At 57.5% G+C, this 21611-nt stretch overlaps 1 protein-coding gene across 5 annotated transcripts in view; it reads left to right on the forward strand.

Annotated features, from left to right (window-relative positions):
* GRID2IP (Grid2 interacting protein) overlaps positions 1-21611 on the forward strand; it is a 37630-nt gene that overhangs the window by 13840 nt on the left and 2179 nt on the right. For 2 of the 5 annotated variants that reach the window (XM_032703786.1, XM_032703787.1), the window contains 19 exons: positions 3845-4099; positions 5580-5665; positions 6066-6135; positions 7401-7495; positions 8387-8570; positions 9902-10056; positions 11594-11695; positions 12844-12938; positions 13367-13484; positions 13842-14167; positions 14317-14730; positions 15551-15638; positions 16564-16641; positions 17349-17545; positions 17993-18148; positions 18947-19033; positions 19542-19671; positions 20614-20732; positions 21167-21331. In XM_032703786.1, the coding sequence (XP_032559677.1) occupies positions 3845-4099; positions 5580-5665; positions 6066-6135; positions 7401-7495; positions 8387-8570; positions 9902-10056; positions 11594-11695; positions 12844-12938; positions 13367-13484; positions 13842-14167; positions 14317-14730; positions 15551-15638; positions 16564-16641; positions 17349-17545; positions 17993-18148; positions 18947-19033; positions 19542-19671; positions 20614-20732; positions 21167-21331 (2920 nt within the window). Of the gene's footprint in view, positions 1-449; positions 572-3844; positions 4100-5579; positions 5666-6065; positions 6136-7400; positions 7496-8386; positions 8571-9901; positions 10057-11593; positions 11696-12843; positions 12939-13366; positions 13485-13841; positions 14168-14316; positions 14731-15550; positions 15639-16551; positions 16642-17348; positions 17546-17992; positions 18149-18946; positions 19034-19541; positions 19672-20613; positions 20733-21166; positions 21332-21611 lie in introns of those variants that run through there. The other 3 variants (XM_032703783.1, XM_032703784.1, XM_032703785.1) reach the window with 3 other exon arrangements.

Raw genomic sequence — 21611 nt, forward strand, 5'->3', positions numbered from 1 at the left:
CCGTTTGCCTTTAAGGTTTCTCACCCCTTACGGCAGCACGTAATTTAAACAGAAGCACTTTAGAAGTCAACTAATTAGCACCAGGGAGGCATCCCCCCGGAGTTCGGCGCCGAGCCGTGCCCTCCTTTCTGTTACGAGATCCTTCCAGCTGGAAATCACAGCGACTGCAGTTTTTAGGGAAAGGGAGAGGGCTGGTGCCTGCGAGCCGGGGCAGAGCCGGGCAGGGAGGGCAGAAGTGGCACTGAGGGCCGGCGGGTACGGACGGAGGCTCTCGGTCGATGGTAAACCTCCACCTGGCACTGCGAGGTGGCGGGAGCCAGGCGAGGGCAGGCAGGGCTGGGCCCAGGTGGGTCGCTGGCGCTCCGGCCCATCTGGCTGCGGTCCCGGCACCGCGGGGGTGCCACGCGCCAGGGCGGCACCGGCTGGCGCGGGTTGGGTTGTTGGATCCGGCCGCGTCGTGGGCGTGAGCCGAGGCTGGGGCTCAGCTGCATGAGGATCTGAAGCATCTCCCTTTTGTTCCCGACGCACCCTGACAAATGGGGAAGGACCGGAGTTTCTCTCGGCATTTTCGGTACGTGTCCCTGCTCCGCTCCCCCGCGCGGGCTCCGTGGATGGGGGGGTGCTGGGAGAGCCTCGTGCCCCACGGGCATCCCCACGAGGGCTCTGCTGCCTTCGGGGCTGTGGGGACCCTGCTCTGGCACCGGGGCAGCCCTGCCACTGCCCCGTGCCCACCGTGGTGGTGGCACAGGCTGCTGGGGGGAGTCGAGCGAAGCTCAGATGAAAAATTGGGATGGGGATGCTGGGGAGCAGCAGGAAGAGCCCATCTGGGCCTGCTTTGTCTCTGTGGCTGTAGGCCAGCCAAGGGATGGGTGGTGAGGAGGGGTCTTGGGGTGCTGGGTGTGATGGAGCGAGGCCCGGGGACCCCTCGCCCCCAGCCTGGCTGAGCATGAGCTCTGAGCAAACCTGGGGCATCTTCACCTGCCCCAGCCAGGGCTGGAGCTGACCCTGCTGCCCTCCCAAGGGGGACACATCCTGCTCCAGTGAGGCTCAGCATCCTGGGGTGGGGCCGTCCAGGTGAGCTCAGCACCCATCACAGGACATGTGCGTGTGGAAGAGGGGATTCTCCAGAGTGCTGGGCTGGGAAATCGGGGAGCCAGCTCCCAGCAAGGGTGGGCTGCAGGAGTGGGACTGTCTGCCTGGGGGTGGGCGGCCACTGACCCACCCAGGAGCTGAAAAATAGCGAGTGTGACACAGACTGAGATGTGTTTGAACATGCCAAAGGGAGGCCTGAGCAGAGCTGAGCCCTGGGGATGGGCACCGGGCACTGGCAGAGGCTTTTCCAACCCACAGCACTGTGCCACTGTCCTGGCCTGGCTGTTTTGGGGATGGGGTGAAGGTGAAGAAGGCTGGAGCCTCTGGGGCCTCTCCTGGCCTGGAAAACGCCCTGAATTCACATCTGTGTGTTGGAGCAGAGGGAATCCTCCCGAGCGGGTGCCAAACCACTGCAGAGGAGGGCTGGTACCCTGGGGCTCAGCACACCCTGCACGGGCCAGAGCGGGCGAAGGGCTGCAGTGCCCGGGGATGGGGATGCCTTTCCCATCCCTGCTCCAACGGGAAACAGAGCCAGGGCTGACCTGGAGCACCCCAGGAGGAGGAAGAGGTGCATGAGGTCAGTGCTTTATGGCTCTGCTGCTGCTCCCAGGCTGACCTCCTCAAATGAGGTGGGTGCATCCCTGCTCCATGAATCCCGGTGGGATTGGCTGGAAGAGGGACATCCCAGCTGGGTGCTGCTCCTCTGTGCCATGCCAATGGGTAGAACCAGGTTTATCCCATGGGATAGCAGGATTCTGCAAAGCCCCAGGCACCACCTGCCCCGGGCCGGTGCTGGTGTCAGTGTCAGTGTGTGGTTCATGGGTGGTATCCTGCTGGACCTGAGGCATCCACTCTAATGACCCCCCACATGCTGTCTTTGATGGGTCCCTTTGATGCACCAGACCTGGGCACACATTTTGGGCATTGGCACCCGCTGAATCACAGGGATCAGGGAAATCAGGGATCCCCGAGCAGCACAGGGCCATCCAGGTTTTGGAGAAGGGAACTATTCTGCATGTTTAGTGGGATTATTTGTAGTCACTCAGCTGTCTCCTTGCTGAGGCAGCGTTGTACCTGGAGCACTAAGGCAGTGGATGGTGCAGCTCATGTCCTCGTGCCTGGGCAGGGACCTGTGCTCCATCCTGGTGCCTGGCAGCCCCGTGGTGAAGCAGAGGTTGGTGTAAAGTGGGACAGCTCTGCTGGAATGAGCAGGGCCGATTTAATTTGGCCAATTAAATGGGATTGTGCTCATTTTGCCTGGGAGGAACCCAGACTTTTCCCTGGTGGGTGCCCAGCCTGGGGCAGAGGTGTGGGGGACCCACATCCTCCCCTGCCCCAGGGCTGTGGCCGCCCTGTCCCACAGCTCACATCTGGGTGAACTATTTGTTAGCACAGTTTCACTCTTTTCTAGTTGCTGCTTAATCACACATCGCCTGGGAATTGCACCAATATGTTACTTGTTTTAAATTGTTACCAGATGCTCTATGTGAGCATCTGCCAGCCTTGGGTGGCTTGTGATGTGTCTTCTCCTCCTGCAGCAGCTCTTGTTTTGAGTTCTGCCTTTTGTTGGGGGGAAATAAAGATGTCCTGGTTCTGGTAGATCTGGGATCTGAAGCCTCCCCTTCCTCCTCCTCTGGCTTCACCCAGGTTTTTGTGTTCCCCTGGTGAAGCTGCCCAAGGGAGCCCTGTGAGATCCCCCCACCAGCCCCAGCCTCTCCAGCCGCGTCCCGCTGGTGCAGCCCCTCGGAGCAGATTCCTCTGGGTCCTCTGACACCAGCTTGGCCCAGTTCCTGCTCCCATGGGAGACGTGATCCCCAGGCAGCCAGGAGTGTGCTCACATGTGCTCACACCCCAGTGAGGCTGTGATAACACAGGGAGCTCGAGGTGAGGAGCGTTAATGAACCCCACGAGATGGTTTTGTCTAACGAGCCACCGCAGCTGCGAGGTGCACGGAGGGGTTGCTATAGAAACACTCAGGGATAAGGGCTCCTCCTGAAGCCCCTAAATGTGCAAACAGAGGGTAGGGGTAGGTGAGCAGGTGTCAGCATCTCGCTGTTGTGATGGCAGAAGGCAAAAGAAAAGAAGTGCTTCCTGGGGTCAGGGGGTTCACCCTGGCCAAGGTGGGAGCTGTGCCAACGGGGCCTTCTTGCACCCTCCTGGGGTCCTGCTTTGCATCCCCTGTGCACCCCCTGAGCATCCTGGGGGTCCCTGTGGGGGCACAAAGGCCACTTGGCTGCTCCTGCGAGGAGAGGGGAGGTGACCTGAAACAGAGTGAGTTCCCAGTGCTGTCCCCTTGAGTGCAGCGTCACCGTACCCACCCCTCCAGCACCAACATCTCCCAAAGGGCACGAGGCTCCTGCCCGGCTGTGGAGAGAGCTGGAATGTGGGGATGTGCATGGCAGGGGCCCAGGATAGCAAAGTCCAGAGCTCCCAGCAGAGAGTTTGGGGCAGGAGGTGGTGGACAACATTGTGGGGGTTCCAGAATGCGCTGGGGAAGAAGCAGGTCTGTAAGGAGGGGTCTGACATCACTGCCCCAGTGGAGCTGTGCATGGGATGGGGGAAGAGGTGCATTTGTGTCCCTGGTGTCCCTAGCACCCCTGGTGTCCTCAGCCTTGGCACTTACAACTCTTGAAGGACTGGGGTCAAGAGCACATGAGGGGTTCTGCCTTTCCTTTCCAGGCGTGGCTGGACCCGGAGCTCTGTGCCACAGCTGCCACGGCCCCGCTCCTCACTCCCCGTCTCATTTCCCCAGGATTTTCATCCCCAAGAAGCACCGGCAGCGCTTTGACGAGGTGGTGTCTCAGAGCCTGATCAGCAAACTGTGCCGCTCCAAGAGCGAGCAGCACAGCAACCGCCTGCGCCGCAGCCGCAGCGAGGACCACCAGGAGCGGCTGCTCGTGTCCACCCGCGCCAGCTCCGTGCCCCGCAGCCACGAGGAGCTCAGCAAGAGCCTGCGCAAGAGCACCTCGCTCGTCACCAGCAATGTGGCCTCGGGGGCTGCCCGCAGGTAACACCTCTCCTGGGTGCCCCCCGGGTCGTGGCAGCACCGCCTGCTGCGGTGCGGAGGGCAGCACGGGGGAGGGATGCCAGGGAAAGGGAGGGGCGCGAGGAAAGGGGATGTGTCCCCTGTGAAACCCTCCTGGGATCGGGATGAACAAACACCCCTCCCTCTCAAATTCTGGGCAGGTTTGTGCCCCGCCCTGGCTCTGGGACAGCTTTGGGTCCCCTCAGCATTGCAGGGCTGGCTGGGGTGAGCTGAGGTGGCACTAGCAGGCTGAGAGGAGGTGCTGGTTCCTTGCTGGGGGGGCTGCAGGGTGCCCAGCTGTGCCAGCAGGATCCAGGGTGCCCAGCTGTGCCAGCAGGATCCAGGGTGCCCAGCTGTGCCAGTGGGATGCAGGGTACCTGAGCAGACAGCAGGCTGACAGGAGGGTGTAGCCAGGTGGGAGTCAGCCTGTTTTCCCAGATAACAAGTGATGGAATGAGAAGAAATGGTCTCAAGTTGCTAGGGGAGGTTTAGATTGGGTATTAGGGAAAATTTCTTCACAGAAAGGATTGTCAACCCCTGGCACAGGCTGCCTGGGGCAGTGGTGGAGTCCCCATCACTGGTTCAAAAACCGTGTGGATGTGGCACTAGAGGACATGGGTTAGTGGTGAATGTGGTGGTGGTGCTGGTTGATGGTTGCATTTGTTAATCTTAAAGGTCTTTTCAAACCTAAACGATTCCATGATTCTGTGAGTCTATGGCTGGTCCTGCCCTGCCCCAGCAAGTGTCTGGGTGTGAGGCCGTGGGAGGAAGGACAGACAATCCCTGGAGCACAGGGATTAACCCACTTCCCGTGCCCATATGGCCAGACCTCAGCAGCCTTGGAGGGCACAGAGCCCTGGCCGTGGCTCCTGCTCTGATCCAGCTCCGTCTCACCAACAAGAGAGCAGGATCTGGGCAATCCAGGGTGTCTGTCTTCAGCTTGCCTTCCTGCCAGGATAATTTCCATGTGACTTGTCCAAAACCCATTTCCAGCACAGTCTCCCTCCCTGCCAGCACAGGATCTTGCTGGTAATGCTGCCTTCCCCCAGCTCCCTGCGGGAACAACTCCCAGCTCCAATCAGCCTCCCAGCAGGGAGATTTCCCAGTGCTCCTTCCAAAATTTCCTAGAAGAATTTAATTCCTCTCACCTCAGCCTATGAGACCTTTGCTCCCTAAACCACATTGTCCCTCTAATTCTGTATAATAAAGAATCACAGACTGGATATATATATATATATACATATATATCTCCTTTAAACATATGTATATTTAGCCCACATTTCACTTTAAAACAACATTTGAAAGACTTTGGTATCAAAGGGGACCTTGTGGGGACACTGGGAGTGTTGGGGACTTGAGCACTCAGGAGACACCTGGGCTGACAGGGTTGTGGAGGGGCTGGGGAAGGAAACAAGGGCCAAATTTTGGACTCTCACATCCCATTTGCTTTTTTGTCCTGCAGAACTGTGCGAGTTTATAAAGGCAACAGGAGCTTTGGCTTCACACTCCGTGGCCATGCCCCAGTGTGGATCGAGTCTGTCCTGCCAGGTAAGAACAGCTCCAGCCATGAGATTCAAAGTCATTTATTGATCTCAGCTCTGAACTTGAAATGTGAAGTGCTGTTTGCTAGAAAAGAGCAAAAAGGACTTTTCCAAGGCTCTGTGATGGAGTTTTCCCAGTGGAATAATGAGCATCTTTGATACAATTTATTTGGCTTCATCCACTCGTTGTTGTGAAAAGTGGAAAGTGTGTGTTCAGTGAATGTCCTGACGTGACACCAGTGTTCCCAGTGCAGGCTGGGTGCTGGCACCCAGCTGGGTGAAGGGTCCCAGGACACCCAGCAGCAGTGGGTGCCCTGCCTGGGGTGTCCTGGGCATGGCTGGGGAGCTGGGACCCCCTCCCAAGCAGGTGCCACCAGCTGAAGCCCCTCCTGTCCCTGTGTGTTTAGGGAGCCCGGCAGAGAAGGCTGCTCTCAAAGCTGGAGACAGGATTCTGTTCCTCAACGGTCTGGACATGAGGTGAGAGCTCTGCAGGACCCCTGTGTGAGGGGCTGGGCTGGCAGGGGCTGAGCACACATGTGGGGTCACTCTGGTGCCCCAGAAATGAGAGCTGCTGGGCCTGGAGAGGTGTCTGCTCTGGTGCACGAGGGGTTTTGCCCTGTGGGGACATTTCCTTTAATATTCTTTTACAAAATTTTGCTCTAAGAGTAGCATTTCTCTCCATCCCTGCTCCTCCTCTGATTTCTCTGTGCAAATAACGATGTATAATGCAGGACACTCTATATGACTGGGGTCCCGACTGCAGCCCAACCCTAGACCCCAATTTGAGCCTCTCTGAGTTAATCTGTGCATGTTAAACACCTGCTTTAGAAAGCAGCAGAGCACCATCCAGCCCATGAATCACTTCCAGGGTGGGATCACAGGCTTAAAGCCACATGGGAATCACGTTTCCACCCAGAAGTTTATTCTTCCGTATATTATTTGTGCACCAAAGCAATGGAATCAGAGGGGCCCTCACCAGCTCAGGGCAGCAGCCCCTGTGTCCTTGGTTGGTCTTTCTACACAAAAACCAAGAGCAAAGGGTTAGAGGAGGCTGTAGGATAAGAGAGAGTGATGAATATTTAAAGGTTAAACATCTGATGCTGCTTCTGTCAGGGCTCAGGTTCTCACGTTTCAGCTGATCCAGCAAACTGTTGGCTGATGCAGCATTGCCAGAAAATAGAGGAGATGAGTTGAGGGTTGTCCTCTGAGCCTGTTTTGGCAGTCATTGTCCCAGCCCAGCCCATACCCTTCTCCAAGGGCAGACCAAGATTTTTCTTTTTTCTGCCTACAAAATTACACTTTATATTCACCTTGCATTTTCTTATCGCGTGGAATTAGGACAGGCAAGGAGAGACCCGCAGCACTGTGTCACTTAAAGGAAAATTCATTTTCTGGGTCTGGATGTAGCTGAACACTGGCTTCATGTGCCATGAGCTCCACAGGAATCCCTGTGGTTATTCCTTGGGGCAGGTAGAGCGAGGAGACCACTCCTGGGGCACGATCCAGGCTCTCTCTCTCGGAAGCTCCTTCCTGTGCAGCTCAGGTGAAAGCAAGCAAAGACTGAGAGAAACCAGGGGAATCACAGCAGGTCCCAAACACGGCTCTGAGCAGCACGAGGAGGCTTTTCCAAGAGAAATGAAGGCAGCTGCAAGCTCCTTCTCCCTGCTGCTCTCCTGGGAGTGCTGCCCACAGTGCTGCCCACGGGGACAGGCGGCACTGACCCGGCTCTGCTGTGCCCGCAGGAACTGCTCCCACGACAAGGTGGTGTCGATGCTGCAGGGCAGTGGGGCAATGCCCACCTTGGTGGTGGAAGAGGGGATCGTCAACATCTCCAATGGTAAGAGTGGGGAGGAGGGTCTGGAGCAGCAGAAAGCCCACAGCAGCTCCTCAGTTCCTGGTGCAGGAGGGAATTGCTGAGCACCTCCACAGGCTCAGCAGGTTTCAGGCGCTGCCTGGGGGCTGCTCCTCTCCCCGGGGCACACAGCCCTTGCTTTCTGGGATCAGGCTGGATCTCAGGCTTGGCTGCTCTCCAGGAGGGCTCATCCTGCTGTGTGATTGTCCTTGGTGTCCCCTGGCAATGTCCTCTCCGTGCAGTCTGTGCCGTGTACTTGGCCGCAGTAACCCAACCCTGTGCATCCACGGTGGCTGCGCAGTCCCATGGCTGTGGATGGGCTGTGCTCTGCAGGATAATTATCCTGCTGCTGGGATCAATAATTTACTCGCTGCTGGTGAGGAGTCAGCAGGAGCTGAGGGTGTGTGGGGCAGTGGGGTGGTGTCAGCAGGACCCCAGCCCAGGGCACAGCGCGGGCGCTGCTGCGGTTCCAGAGCCGTGTGGAGGCAGGAGGGTCAGTGTGTTGTTGGGGTGCTGCTCCACAATGCAGAGACCCAGGAATTAGGGACTGGCTCTTCCCTCTGGAGCAGCAATGGGCTGCCCTTAATCCCACATTAGGAGCCTTGGGATGCCAACTCGTTTGCATGTGTGCCAGAAACAAAACCCAGCAACCCCCTGCTTCATATAACCACAGAATCCCAGAATGGTTCAGATTGGAAGGGACCTTAAGGATAATCTCATTCCACCCCACTGCCATGAGCAGGGACACCTTCCACTAGACCAGCTTGCTCCAAACCCCATCCAATCTGACCTCCTTCAGAGTACAGAGCCAGTGGCACTCAAACTGCTCCACTGCCCTCAAAAGAAACCAAGAAAAGACGGAATTTTTTTTTGCAGACTCTGACTCTCCTGAGTCCCCGAGCAGCTCCTCCTCCCTCACCTCCCTGCAGTGGGTTGCAGAGATTCTCCCCTCTAGCATCAAGATTCAAGGAAGGACCTTCACGCAGCAGCTGGAGCACCTGCTGACCCCACCCGAGCGTTACACCATCTGCAAGGCGCTGGAAGGCTTCTTCCAACACCGGTAACTCCATGGCAGCTCCACTCCTCCCGTGCTGGTGCCCGGCCTGTGGCAGTGCCCGGCCAGAGCTGGTGTCAGCAGAGGCAGAGCTGGTGTCAGCAGAGGCAGAGCTGGGCTGGGGGTCAGTCACAGTGAGCTCTGCTGTCCCCAGCTGGGTGTTCCCTGGTGTGTATCCGCAGGGCACGAGCCCGTCTCTGTCCAGTGTCCCACCTGAGGGCAGGGCAGACCCTTCAGCTTTTCAGGTTAATTTGGTCACCCCTGATCCCTTGGTCCCCCCAGTGAAGGCTGTCGTGCTGTCCAGCTGTCCTTGACAGCTGCAGATCCTGTTCCACCTCTTTCAGTAAATCTCTCCATGTTCCATCCTCGTCTTCTCACTCTTCTCAGCATCTCAGCTGCAGCATTCCCTTGGAAGCAGCACGTGAATGGCTGTGGCTGCAGAGCCCTTGTCCTGCCATGGAGCACATGCCCCCTGTCCTGTTGCAGGGATCCAAACTGGTCCTCTGGCACATTCTGGATTTCAACAGTGACCTTGTTTCCTGCCCTTGCTTGGTCTTCCAGCAGTCTTTTACTGAGGCCTGTCACAAAATCATGGAATGATTTGGATTGGAGGGGATCTTAAAGGGCTTCCAGTCTTACCTCCTGCCATGGGCAGGAACACCTCCCACTCTCCCAGGTTGCTCCAAGCCCCGTCCAACCTGGCCTTGGACACTTGCAGGGATGGGGCAGCCACAGCTTCTCTGGGCAACCTGTGCCAGGGCCTCCCCACCCTCACAGGGGAGGAATTTCTTCCTGTCGTAGGCTGTTTTATCCTCCTCCCTGGATCAGGTGCTCGGCCCTGCTATTCCCAACAGCCCTTTCCCCATCTCTACACACCACAGAGCCAAAATGAGATGAAAATCTTCAGTCGTGGGAGGCTGCCAGCCCAGCCACCCTCCCTGGTGCATTTGCCCCTCAGCCTGCTTACCTGCTGCTCGCCAAAATTCAGGTCTTTCCAGGGTTTCTCTCTGCTTTCTGGTGCTTCCTCACCCTTTTTACTCAGGATAATGGAATTGCCTAGGCTGGAAAAGCCCTCTGAGACCATCGAGTCCAACCATTCCCTCAGCACTGCCATGGCCACCACTAACCCATGTCCCCAAGTGCCACATCCACACAGCTTTTAACCCCTGCACCTGTGCTGTGAAACCATCGGTTCGTGCTGGAGGCTCCGAGGTGATCCCGCAGCCCAGATCCCGGTGGAGACAGGCTGGGAGGTGCCGGAGCCCCGGGAAGCAGCATGGGGGGACTGTGCTGTGGGGATGCACTCCCTGCCCAGCCCCCTCTCTCCCGTTCTGCAGGAACATTGACACTCTCATTGTGGATGTGTACCCGGTGCTGGACACACCAGCCAAGCAAGTCATCTGGCAGTTTATCTACCAGCTGCTGACGTACGAGGAGCAGGAGCACTGCCAGCAAAAGATTGACAGGTTTCTTGGGTACAAGTCCTTGGCAGGTGAGAGGAAAGTCCCTGTGCTCCGAGACGGACACGCCGTGTCCCCCCATGTCCCGTTGCACTGGGAGCTGTGTGGTGTTGGAATGAAACTCTGCACGGAGAGGAGGGATGGCACCTGAGAGGGTGTCTCTGGGAGCAAAGGCTTTTGGAAGCTGCTCAGGTTGTTAGAGGTGAGGAAGTCCAGGAAGGGAGTATCTGGTTTAAGGGCAGTGTTCAGATCAGAGAGGTAAAGTAAGTGTGGCACAATGTCCCTCGGGATGTTCCCAGCAGTCACACAGGCATCTGTGGTTGGAGGAGGTGAGGAGCGAGGTGCTGCTCTCCCAAAAAGACATGGAGGGCAGTTGGTGATCCCCCTTCTCCCTGGTCCTCCTGTCCCCTCACCATCACCTGGTTCTGTGGCAGCACAAACTCGGCAGTGGTTTGTTTGCTGAGGGCAAATTTGGAATGAAATGTCTAATCTGTGCATTTGGGCCCTTAATTGCTTCCAAATTCTTCTGCTCTCAGCTGTTTACATTGATGTGTTCATTTTAGACTCAGTAAAGTTAAAAGAGATGTTGCTTGAAGAGAGACTTTTGGAGGAACACAGTTATTTTAGCAATAAACACCTACCTCCAAGTCCTGGTGCAATCCTGCTGTGCATGGAATGCTGTGCTCCTGCACCCTGGGTTTGCACTCTCAGACACCTCTGCTTTGTGTGTGCAGAACCATGGCCCAGCCTGCATGAGGGGCTGTAGATTCCCAAGGATTTATTAGTGTATAAATGAAGAAATTTGCAGCTGTATTTCAGGAATACAGGCCAGGTATCCACGGCCAGGGGAGGAGGGAAGCACGGGAGTAAGTCTCTCTGTCCCAGACTGTTTCAGGCTGGAATTGTTCCCAATTGTTCCCAGCTGGTCCCTGGCTCCTCCCAGTTTCTCAGGTGAACGGGGCAGTCTCTGACCATGAGAAGTTCTGGTTGTTCTGGTCCATTCTGTGTGTCTGTGCCTGGAAGTGCACTGCCAGAGATCTCTGAATTTGGGCTGGTCCTTCTCCCGGGCTCCCAAACTCCGGCGATCTCTGGTGTCTGTGCCGGGCTGTCCAAGCCCTGCTCTGTCGGGTCCCTCGGACATGCTCCTGTACCTCCATCCTGCTGCAAGCCTGAGCCTCCCCAAGCTGCCACCCTGAACTGCATGTGGACAATGCACACACAGTGTGCAGCAGCATTCCAGTGCTGGCCCCACTTCCCTCTTGCCCTGTGAGGACAGGAAGGAGTTTGCTGGGACCAGCTGGAGTTTCATGTACCCCATGAGCTGGTCGATGCCCATCCTGCTGGAAAAAGCAGTTGGATGTCCCATCTCTGGGCATCCATCCCTGCCCTGTGCTGGCAGGAGCATCTGGAACCTGCTCAGCTCCCCAGGGATGGTGTAGGATGGAGGGAGTGGGTACCAGGAGATGGCAGCCCCCGGTCCCTTGGGGCTGGGGGGCCCTGTGTTGTGGTGATAGGGTCAGGGGAGCTGTGGGGTCTGGCCCTGCCTTACAAAGGTGTCTCCTGCTGCAGCCGAGGCAGAGGTGGAGGATCGGTTCCGCAGCTCCGTCCGAGGGGCCTCCCTGTGCCGGGGCAGCCTCCGGACCCCCCGCCCCGAGGAAGGGGGGGCAGCAGGTGGGTGATGGGGGTGTGGGGAGGAGGGGGCTGGGATGGGGGGATTGTGCCTATGGTGTCTTTCTGCTCTGCCCCAAGCCAAAAGCCTGAACTATTCCTAAGCTTGAACAGTGGGAAAAGATGGAGGAAAGGATTGAGGTCAGAGTAAAGCCAGCACTGAGGCTTTGACTGGAAATCCATGTTTTCAGAAACAGTTAGAATCATAGAATAATTAAGGTTGGAAAAGAGCTCCAAGATCACCAAGTCCAACCTTTGACCAATCACCACCTTGTCAACTAGAGCAGAGCTCTGAGTACCACGTCCAGTCATTTCCTGAACACCTCCAGGGACAGCGATTCCACACTGAAATAACCTGAAATAACCAATTGAATAAGATGGTGCTTGGTCTGAGGCTGAACAGTTTCCAGTCCCTTCCATTGCTTGGATGTGAACTGGTCCTGCTGGTCTGAGCCCTCCCTTCTGGGGGACACAGTTTAAAGCTTCCCTGTGAATATTCTCACACCCCATCAAATTCACAGGGAAAACAGCATTTGTGAAATCCCTGTGAGGAATAAGATCATGGTTCAGGGCCACTTTGAGACTCTTGATGAACCACATTCAGGACACAAACCCTCCCTCCCTTCAGAGGACACGGTATCCTGCCTATCCCCCATCTCTCTTGACTGATGGCAAAGGGCCCTTGGTCTGTGCTCACGGCTTCTGACCAGGACCTCCCCACCACGACCTCCCCATGACCTCCCTGCCAGGACCTCCCGGCCATGTGGTGTTCCTCAGCTGTCAGGGGGGTCTGAGACATTTCCCAGAGGAGATATTCCAACCTGAGGAGCCTTTCTGGTTGGGATTAGAGCTCGGAGAGCATCCGACAGCTGTGTGTGCTGGAGGGAAGCTGCTTGGCTGGGCAGATGTTCACCAGCTGTGGGGAGCAGCCCTGTCCTCAGCTGCCCCGAGGGAAGAGCAGAGCAGGTTGGAACTGCTGTGCTGACCTCGGGCCCACCCGTGCCAGTCCCTTGGGACCCCCAGAGGCGGCAGCTGGGGCAGGGAGGTCACTCCGGGTCCCAGCAGGAGACAGGGGGACTTTGATAGGCCAGAGCCATGGGGAGGTGGGGGCACAGGCAGAGGAGTGACTGGTTTGCCTCTTCCTTCCCCAGGCAGTGACACCGTGGAGGTCCCAGTTCGCCTGATCCCTGGAGAGAGACAGGCTGGTGATGGCACATCCCTCCCGGAGACACCCAACCCCAAAATGGTGTGATGGGGGGGGGACTCTGGGGAGAGCTTTGCTGGTGTGTTGGGACCATTGCATCCACGGGGAGGGCCAGCAGTTTGATTCCACTACTGTTAACACAGGAAAGCAGGAAAAAGGGAATGGGGAAGGATGTGGGTAAATACCTGCCACTGGCTGACAGTGTCACTGCCTTGGAGCCCATCTCTGAGGTCACTTCCCTGGGCAATTAGTCACCTTTAATGAGGCTGGTGTCTGCCTTATCAACAGACAGTTAATTAATGAACAGTGACGGTGTTCAGAAAAGCCCCTTGAAATCCTCCTTGAAAGAGTAAGAGAGGGGGACTGGTGGGTCCGTGGGGGCTGTCCTGTCCTCAGGACACTGCAGGTCTCGGGGGTCCACAAGCCCTGTCTCGATTCAGGCACGGCAGCAGCTCTCTGCCCTTTCCCAGATGTCGGCCGTGTACGCAGAGCTGGAGAACCGCCTCATCGGTGGCTTTGCCGGCAAGGTGGGGAACGCTGCCCTGCACAGGACATCGCCCCCGGCCCCCGAGCGGGCACCGGCCCCAGGTACCTCCGGCTGCCCACGGCGGGACAGGGGCGCTCTGGGGAGGTGATGGTGGGTGCTGCTCTTCAGGCACGTGGAAGAGAAGACAACTCTTGGCACCTCTCAGTGCCCTTTCCTAATGGAGCAGTGACAGTGCCACGTGTGACGCCCCTGCAGAGCTGCAGCTGCAGGAGGGCAGCGGGGTGGGTGGGGTGGTGAATCCTGTGGGATTCCGGAGTGCTGCTGTGCAGCGCAGGGCACTGCCCGCGGAGGTTCCCTCTCCTTCTCCCTCTCCCCACATTCCGTCGGGGCAGGGGCTCGTTGCACCCGGGGGCTGCAGGGCCGCCGTGCAGGACCCTCGGCAGCGCTCTGTCCCGCAGGAGCTCGCCGGCCGGGCATGGGGCTGTCGTGGCCGAGCGAGCCGCTGGGCTCCCAGCAGTGCTACTACCGCCTGCACAGCAGCGTGGCCTCCCCGTGCAGCACCGAGTCCAACCCCTACGTGAGCCTCGACAGCAGCCCGGCCCCGTCCCCCAAGCACCGCCACTACTCGCTCAGCCCTCTGTCGCGACGGAAGAAGCTCTTCACCTTCTCCAGGCCCCCCCGCAGCCGCGACACGGATCGGTTCCTGGACGCCCTCAGTGAGCAGCTGGGACACCGCGTCACCATCGTGGATGATTTCCTCACTCCCGAGAATGACTACGAGGAGGTGAGCGCGGCACGGGGTGTTCGGGGCGTGGACTTCGATCGTGCAGCTTCTGGGGCTCTGCGGGTGGCAGAGGGGGGCAGGACACCCCGCGGGCCGGGTGGATGGAGGATGAGGTGCCACCTCCAGCCTCTCCTCTCTCCCTCGCCCAGATGAGTTTCCAGGATGACCAGGGCAGCTATGTCACCAACGACGTCAGCAGCAGCGAGTACATCAGCAGCAGTGACGAGGGCAGCTCCCTGACCTACTCCACGCTCTCGGACCACATCCCCCCCCCGCCGCTCAGCCCCCCGCCGCCGCCGCCCCCCCTGCAGTTCCACGACCCCCAGACCGTCCCCACCAAGGCGGAGGCCGCGAAGGCCAGCGCGTCACCCGCCCCCAAATCCCTCGTCAGCCACCTGCACCCCATTCCGCCCCCGCCGCCCCCCCCGCCGCCCCCCCCGGTGCCCTGTGCCCCCCCCCTGCACCGGGGGCTGCTGCACCGCCGCAGCGAGTCCAACCACATGAGCGTCAAGAGGCTGCGCTGGGAGCAGGTGGAGAACTCGGAAGGGACCATCTGGGGACAGGTACGGCCCGGGGGCGGGGCGGGGGTGGGGGTCCCACCGTGCTCTGGGGTTGGTTACCTGTGCGGGCCTTCTTTTCATCCTTTGAATTGTTTGAACCGAACTGGGAAGAGGCCCTGGGAAGGCTGCAGTGTCCTGGGGAGCACGTGCTTTCCTGCCCTCGGGGGCTGACAGAGTCAGGAGCTGCCTTCAGAGGGGTTCTGCAGCTGTGGGAGGTTTTATCAGCGGGAAACAATGAAGATGGTTGGAGCAGAGTGATGGGAGAACACTGGAGGGGGGAAGCAGAGATGAAGGGTGAGACAAAACGTGACAATCCTTTGGCACCGTGGACTTGAAGTGGTGCAGAACTGACCTTGCTGGGCTTTAAGTCCCAGCCTGTGTCTGTCCTGATGTTCAGCACATGCTGTATTTTCTGTGCCCTGAGCAGTGAGGGGGAAGCTGTGGGATCATCTTCCAGTCCCACAGGCACTTGAAATCTTGCAGATCCCTCTCTCTGTCACTCCAGGGAGAAAGATGCTTTTCCCAGTGATTTTTTTTTTTTTAAAGCAAAAAATTCCTGAAGTTTCTGGAATTCCCATTTTATCCACCAGTGCCCAAGTAGCAGTGAAGGCAGAGATGCTCTGCAGGATTTCAGCTGTGCCAGGAGTCAATCTGCGTGGCAGTGGCCGAGTCTTCAGTCACAGGATGATGCCAGCACCCTGTCCTGGTTTTTTCTGGGGATGCAGAGCTTGGTCTGGAGGACAGGGAATAGGCCCAGCACAGGCAGGCACTGTCAGGCTGTTGCCTGTGCCAGCACAGCTCCTGACTCTTCCTCCTCCTGCAGCTCGGTGAAGACTCAGATTATGACAAGCTGAGTGATATGGTCAAATACCTCGACCTGGAGCTGCACTTTGGGACACAGAAGCCCACAAGTAAGTACCTGAGCCCCAAAATAGGTCCTGGGGGGAGCTGGGAGGAACTGGGAAGAACTGGGAGGAACTGGGGCTTGATGGGCAGCAAGGCAATGCCTGGTCTGTGACATCACACATGGCATGAATTTGTTCATACTCAGGATTTTGTGGCTGGTGGCACAGTGGATCATTAAGGAAGAGATGGTTTCACTCTCTCTCTTAATTGTCTTTGCTGCCATGACCTGTTTTCTCTCCACATTTCATTGGGCAGTGAAACTCAGCTGGAGGGTTTCACCAACTGCAGCTCCGGTGCTTGAGAACCCTGAAAAAGCTGAAAAAGCCATGAAAACATTCCTGTGTCCATAGAAATCATCACAAGCAGCACTTTTCTTTTTACACACATCTGCTGATGATTTCCCCCAAGAGCTGCGATGGGCACTGGAGCTCCCTGCCTGGCAGCCCCCCATTGCTCTGGCACTGGGGTCTCCTGAAGCCCCACCAGCTGGGATATCCCACCCACCGGAGTTTCTGGGTACCACAAACCCAGAGAGGGGGTCCAGGCTGGAGGTGCAGAGTGGTGGTGGCTGGGGTAACATTCCGGTGGGGTGTCTGAGCCCTCCTGCAAGGGACACTGTGCCCAACTGCCAGTGGAGGTGGGATAAAATGGGATTCTTCTCAGGGAACACCTTTTTGGGGATGTTTCTGGGCAGTCTGAGATTTTCTGTGTGTTTCACCTCTCGTTTTACCTTTTTCAGCTCCAACTGAGTCCTCCATTGAGGAGATCTTTGAATCACAGAATTCAAGGATTCCGGAGCCACTGCTGTGTGCAAAGCATCAGTTCTCCTCTTTCATTCATGGTTTCATTGCTTTCAGGACAGTTTTCTTCTCTCTGGAGCCGGCTGAGCCCGTCCTTACCTGTGATTAAATCTTTCAGTTTCTCTTCCAGAGCCAACTCTCTTGCCTGAAAACTTTAAAAAGAAAGACGTGGTTGAAATTTTGTCCCACAAAAAGGCCTACAACACATGTAAGTAAACTCCACAGGGAAGGTACCCCCCAAAACAGGCCAGGTGGGACCAGGGATGTAGAGAACTGGAAAGGTAAAGGGAAGGAGGCTACATGAGCACAGTCCCATGGGCACAATCCCATGGACATGATCCCATGAGCACAATCCCACGAGCACAGCTTGGCTGGGATGGACTTTTCCTGCAGCCCAGAGCCCCTCCAGACTGGGTTCAACCCCATTAAGGGGAAGAAGTCACTTTTATGGGAAAGGCTGGAGATGGGATGTGACTCACTGGCTGGGGAGGGAGGGGGCAGAGCCTGCATGCCCCCCTGGGGTGAAGTGGGGCAGTGCTGCTTCTCCAGGATGTGCTTCTGGTAGGAAGGAGGGTGAGAGTGCTGGGTGGGACCTACAAGATCCTGATCCCCTGATCCCCTGGCTGCGGGGAAGGTGGGAGTGGGGGTTGTTTCCAGTGCAGCCCACCCTGACTGTGTGGGTGATGCAGTGCCCTGGAGGGGCCTGCAGGACCAGAGTGGCTCTTAAGGTCCCCTTGCAGCCTCTGCAGGGCTGTGGCAGCAGAAAGCCCTTCCTGTCCCAGTGGGCACAGGGTGAAGGGACCGAGTTCACCTCCTGTCCCAGTCCTGCCAGGCGGTCTGTCCCCGGCACAGCCAGCCCGGGGCAGGGGTCCCACACTCCTCCCCTCCCCAGTGACGTGCCTCCCTTGCCCCCAGCCATCCTGATAGCCCACCTCAAGCTGTCCCACATCGAGCTGCGCCAGATCCTGATGACGATGGAGACGGACCGGCTGGAGCCCTCCCACATCAAGCAGCTGCTGCTCTACGCGCCGGACGGGGAGGAGGTGCAGCGCTTCCAGAGCTACAAGGAGAACCCCGGCAAGCTGAGCGAGCCCGACCAGTTTGTGCTGCAGGTACCTGCGGGCAGGGACGTGCTGCGGGAGCGGGGGGCTGCGTGTGCCGTGTCCCCTGTCAGCAGGACACCGGGCACGGGGGGGACGGGAGGAGCTGGTGGCACTGGTCACTGTGACCGCGGGGCAGAGGTGCTCGGGGTGATGCCTGAGGGGTCTGGCAGCTCCCGTGGGGGCTGGTTTGGAACGGAAGAGTTACCCCCACGTTTGCTCCGTGGTGAGAGTGACGTCGCCCAGCTCTGATTTACTTTCTGTTGCCAAAGTCACTCGTGGACGTGGGCGTGAAACTCCCCGTCCCGTGGCAGCAAACTGGCCCAGCTGCTCCACGTGTCACCTGTGCCAAGCAAGTGCATCCTGCTCCCATGTACAGGGCAGCATGCCAGGAAAAGCACCGTGTAGGAGGGATTGTGGCTAATGGGGACGATCCCTTTCTGCTCCTTTTGCTCCCAGATGCTGTCAGTACCCGAGTACAAGATCCGCCTGCGCAGCCTGCACTTCAAGACCACCCTGCAGGAGAAGACAGAGGAGATCAAAGCCAGCTACGAGTGCATCTGCAAGGCCTCCCTAGAGCTGAAAAGCAGCAAGAAGCTGGCAAAAATCCTGGAGGTCAGAGCAGTCCTTCCTTCCTGTAACAGTCACCGTGGGCCCTCAGCATCCCACAGGAGCACCCCTGGGCAGCTGCAGGGCAGCTCCAGCCTTGGGCCCCTCCAGGACCAGCTGGGCCAGGGTCCATCCCCTGGTGTTGGCTTGTGGGGGTCCTGGCCTCAGGAGGATGTGGGAGGGAGAATCACCGATGGCCAAACACCCACCTGCAGCACAGGGAAGACTGTAGGAGCCAGAAACCTGCCAGGCAGGGACACAGCAGAGCCCACCGAGGCTGTCCTGGGCTGTGCTGGGGCTGGAGGATGTTTTGGGTCTGTCCCAGCAGTCACTGTGTGTGTCCCACACTTGGGCAGCACTTCAGGCAGGTCCCTGGGCATGGCCAGGGCTTGTGCCAGCCCTGCTGTGGTGTGGGCAGGGTCCCCACAGGTGATTTTGGCATTCTGGGACAGGCTGTGCCTGGCAGAGAGAGAGTATATCCCACTGTAGCTCGTCCTTGACCCTCCTGAGACGAGCTGCCCCAAATTACTGTCATTAAGTAATTCATTTGGTTTTGCCTTTAAAAAAAGCAGGTGGGATAAATGAGGTCACCATGTGACCAAATGCATTTCCAGAGGAGAGATGAATCTCCTTAGTGGCTCCTGGCCAGTAACCCCCCAACAATTCCTTAAATCCTTGGGGGGCAGTGGCTGTCTGCACATTAATGGGTGGTGAACAGGAATTCAGAGCCCCAGGAACTGGGAAATGGGATGATAGAGGTGCAGGAGGTCACCAGCCCCTCATTCCCTGGTTTTCTCTTTGCAGTTCGTGCTGGCGATGGGAAACTACCTGAACAACGGGCAGCCCAAGACCAGCAAAACAACGGGCTTTAAAATCAACTTCCTCACTGAGGTGAGGCAGGGCAGGCTCCTCCTGGGCAGGAGGAACCACCACTGGGAGCTCTGAGTGTCTCGTGCAGCAAACCTGTCCTAAAAGACCCCTGAGTGCAGCGCCTGCCAGAGGGGGGACGGGGGAGGCAGCTGGATTGACCCATAGGGGTGACTTCAGAGAGACCCTAATGGGGGTTTGGTGCTTCAGTGTGTTGGGGAATCCAGCCTCAGGCTGGTCAGAGCCCACAGCTGTGGGGTGGGAGAAGGAGGTTTTCATCCCACGTGGGTTCTGGTGGGAATCCTGAGGGATGGGGGACAGGGGGGCAGCCCTGCCCTGTGGGAGGGAGCATCTCCACGCTGCTGTGTGAACATTAAATGTGCCATTTAACCATTAACCACGTGGTGTGGCCGGGCACTGCCGTGCACGTGAGTGGGGTGAGCCGGGACCCCGAGGGAGGGACACCCCGAGCGTGTGGGGAGATCCACCCCCTGTGCAGGGGCACCTCCTCACTGCTTCTGCTTTGCTGCAGCTGAACACAACCAAGACTGTTGATGGGAAATCCACCTTCCTGCACATTCTTGCCAAATCCCTTAGCCAACACTTCCCAGAGCTCCTGGGCTTTGCCAAGGATCTTCCGACAGTGCCGCTCGCTGCCAAAGGTAAAGGAAGAGAAGCACCTGCAAGCCCCGTGTCCCCTTGCACTGCCTCGTGGTTTGGTTTGGGTCTGGGGTCAGCCATGAGCTGCACAGCGTTGGCATGAGCAGGATGGGAGCCAAAACAAGTGAGGAATAGTCCTGAGTGAGAGGACAGAGTAGGGACCTGCTTCATGGAAAGGGCTGTCCAGCTCTGGCACAGCTGCCCAGGGCAGTGGTGCAGTCCCCATCCCTGGGGGGATTTAAAAACTATGTAGATGTGGCACTTGGGGACATGGGTTAGTGGTGGCCTTGGCAGTGCTGGGGAAACAGTTGGACTGGATGATCTTAGAGGGCTTTTCCAAACTGAATGATTCCACGATTCTGTGAATTTAAATTATATTATGAATCTCTGCAAAGCACAAGCTACATTCTTGTTGCACACCATTCCCTGCTGTTTGTGAGCAATTCCCTTGGGAATTAGTGCTACAGTGGATAAATAGAGGAGCAAATTCAGGCCTGGAGCAGGACATTTCCAATTGAGGAAGGTCTGTACCTGTAGCTTTCCCAGCTGGAGTTTGTATCTGGCCTAACTGTTAAATGACACTCCTGTCACTGGAGGCTCCCAGCTCCTGCCACTGTGTCACCCCTTGTCCTGTGTCCCCCTGTCCCCTTCCAAGTCCCTGTGTGTCCGTCACTGCCCTCATGCTGGTGAGTCCCACGTGCTCCTCGTCCTTGGCACGGTCCAGGTTTGACATTCTTGGTCTGAGCACCAACAGCTGCTGGCAATGTGCTGATCCCATCAGGACAGTCTGGTTGTGCCTGGACAGCACGGACAGGTTGTGCAGAGCCCTGCAGACACACAGCCCGACCCCCTGACTGACAGCCCATGCTCATTGTCTGTGCTCTGCCGTGGGAATCAACCCAACCTGTGCCCCCAACACTGCTGACTCCTGTCTTCTCCTGCAGTGAACCAGAGGACACTGACAGCCGACCTGAAGGACCTGCACACCACGGTCAGTGACATCCAGCTGGCCTGTCACAACATGCCAGCGACCGCGGAGGACAGATTCGCCATTGTCATGACTGTATCCTTCTGTCAGAGGGGCAGGTCACCAGGGTGGCTCAGTGCCCTCCAGTGAAACCATTCTGTTGTCTTTGTGGTTCCTTGGGAAGCAGCCGGGCCATGTCTGGCACGGTCTCAGTACTTGTGGAAAACTCCCTCATTCTCAGCCAGCAGGGAAACAGATTCTGTGGTGCCCACCGGCTCAGCTGCCCCTCTATGGCACAGCCCCAGTGCCAGGGAATGTGCCATGGTGCCAGGGAATGTGCTGGATTGTCTGTCCCTCAGAGAAGCACCATCAGGGACAGCTGAGCGTGCCAGCACCTCCACACGTGTGTGTGCAGCAGGTCCGTGCTGACACCTGAGCTGGAATCCAGCCACTGATAAGAGATTGATAAGTGATTCTGATCCGTACCAGACCCACAGAACGGCTGTTTGTCCTTAAGCCAATTCCCTCAGTCCTTCCTGGAGAGTGCCCAGCCTGCCATGCGGTCTCTGGATGACCTGCAGCACAAGGCCATGGAAGAGTTCAGCAAGGTGTTGTCCTTTTTTGGGGAAGACTCAAAAATGACAACTTCTGAAGCTTTCTTTGGCATCTTTGCAGAATTCATGAGCAAGTTTGAGGTGAGCTGAACCTTTCAAAGCCAGCCAGGGGTCCCCTGTGAAGTGTCAGTGAGGTGTTTTACTTGGGTGTGAGCGGTGGGAATGAGATGGGGTTTTGTGAGCACCTATACCCAAGTGTCTGCAAGGGCAATTTTTATAACACTGATAAAGTGCAATTTTTCTAACATCCAAGTTGGCTGGCAGGGATGGGAGGCTGAGGGACGGCTGATGGTCCAAGCACCAGCCCCAGGGAGGGTAATGAAGTTGATCACAGCATCCCAGAACAGTTTGGTTTGAAATG

This window comes from Chiroxiphia lanceolata, chromosome 16, assembly GCF_009829145.1.
Source record: "Chiroxiphia lanceolata isolate bChiLan1 chromosome 16, bChiLan1.pri, whole genome shotgun sequence".
NCBI classification, from domain to species: domain Eukaryota; kingdom Metazoa; phylum Chordata; class Aves; order Passeriformes; family Pipridae; genus Chiroxiphia; species Chiroxiphia lanceolata.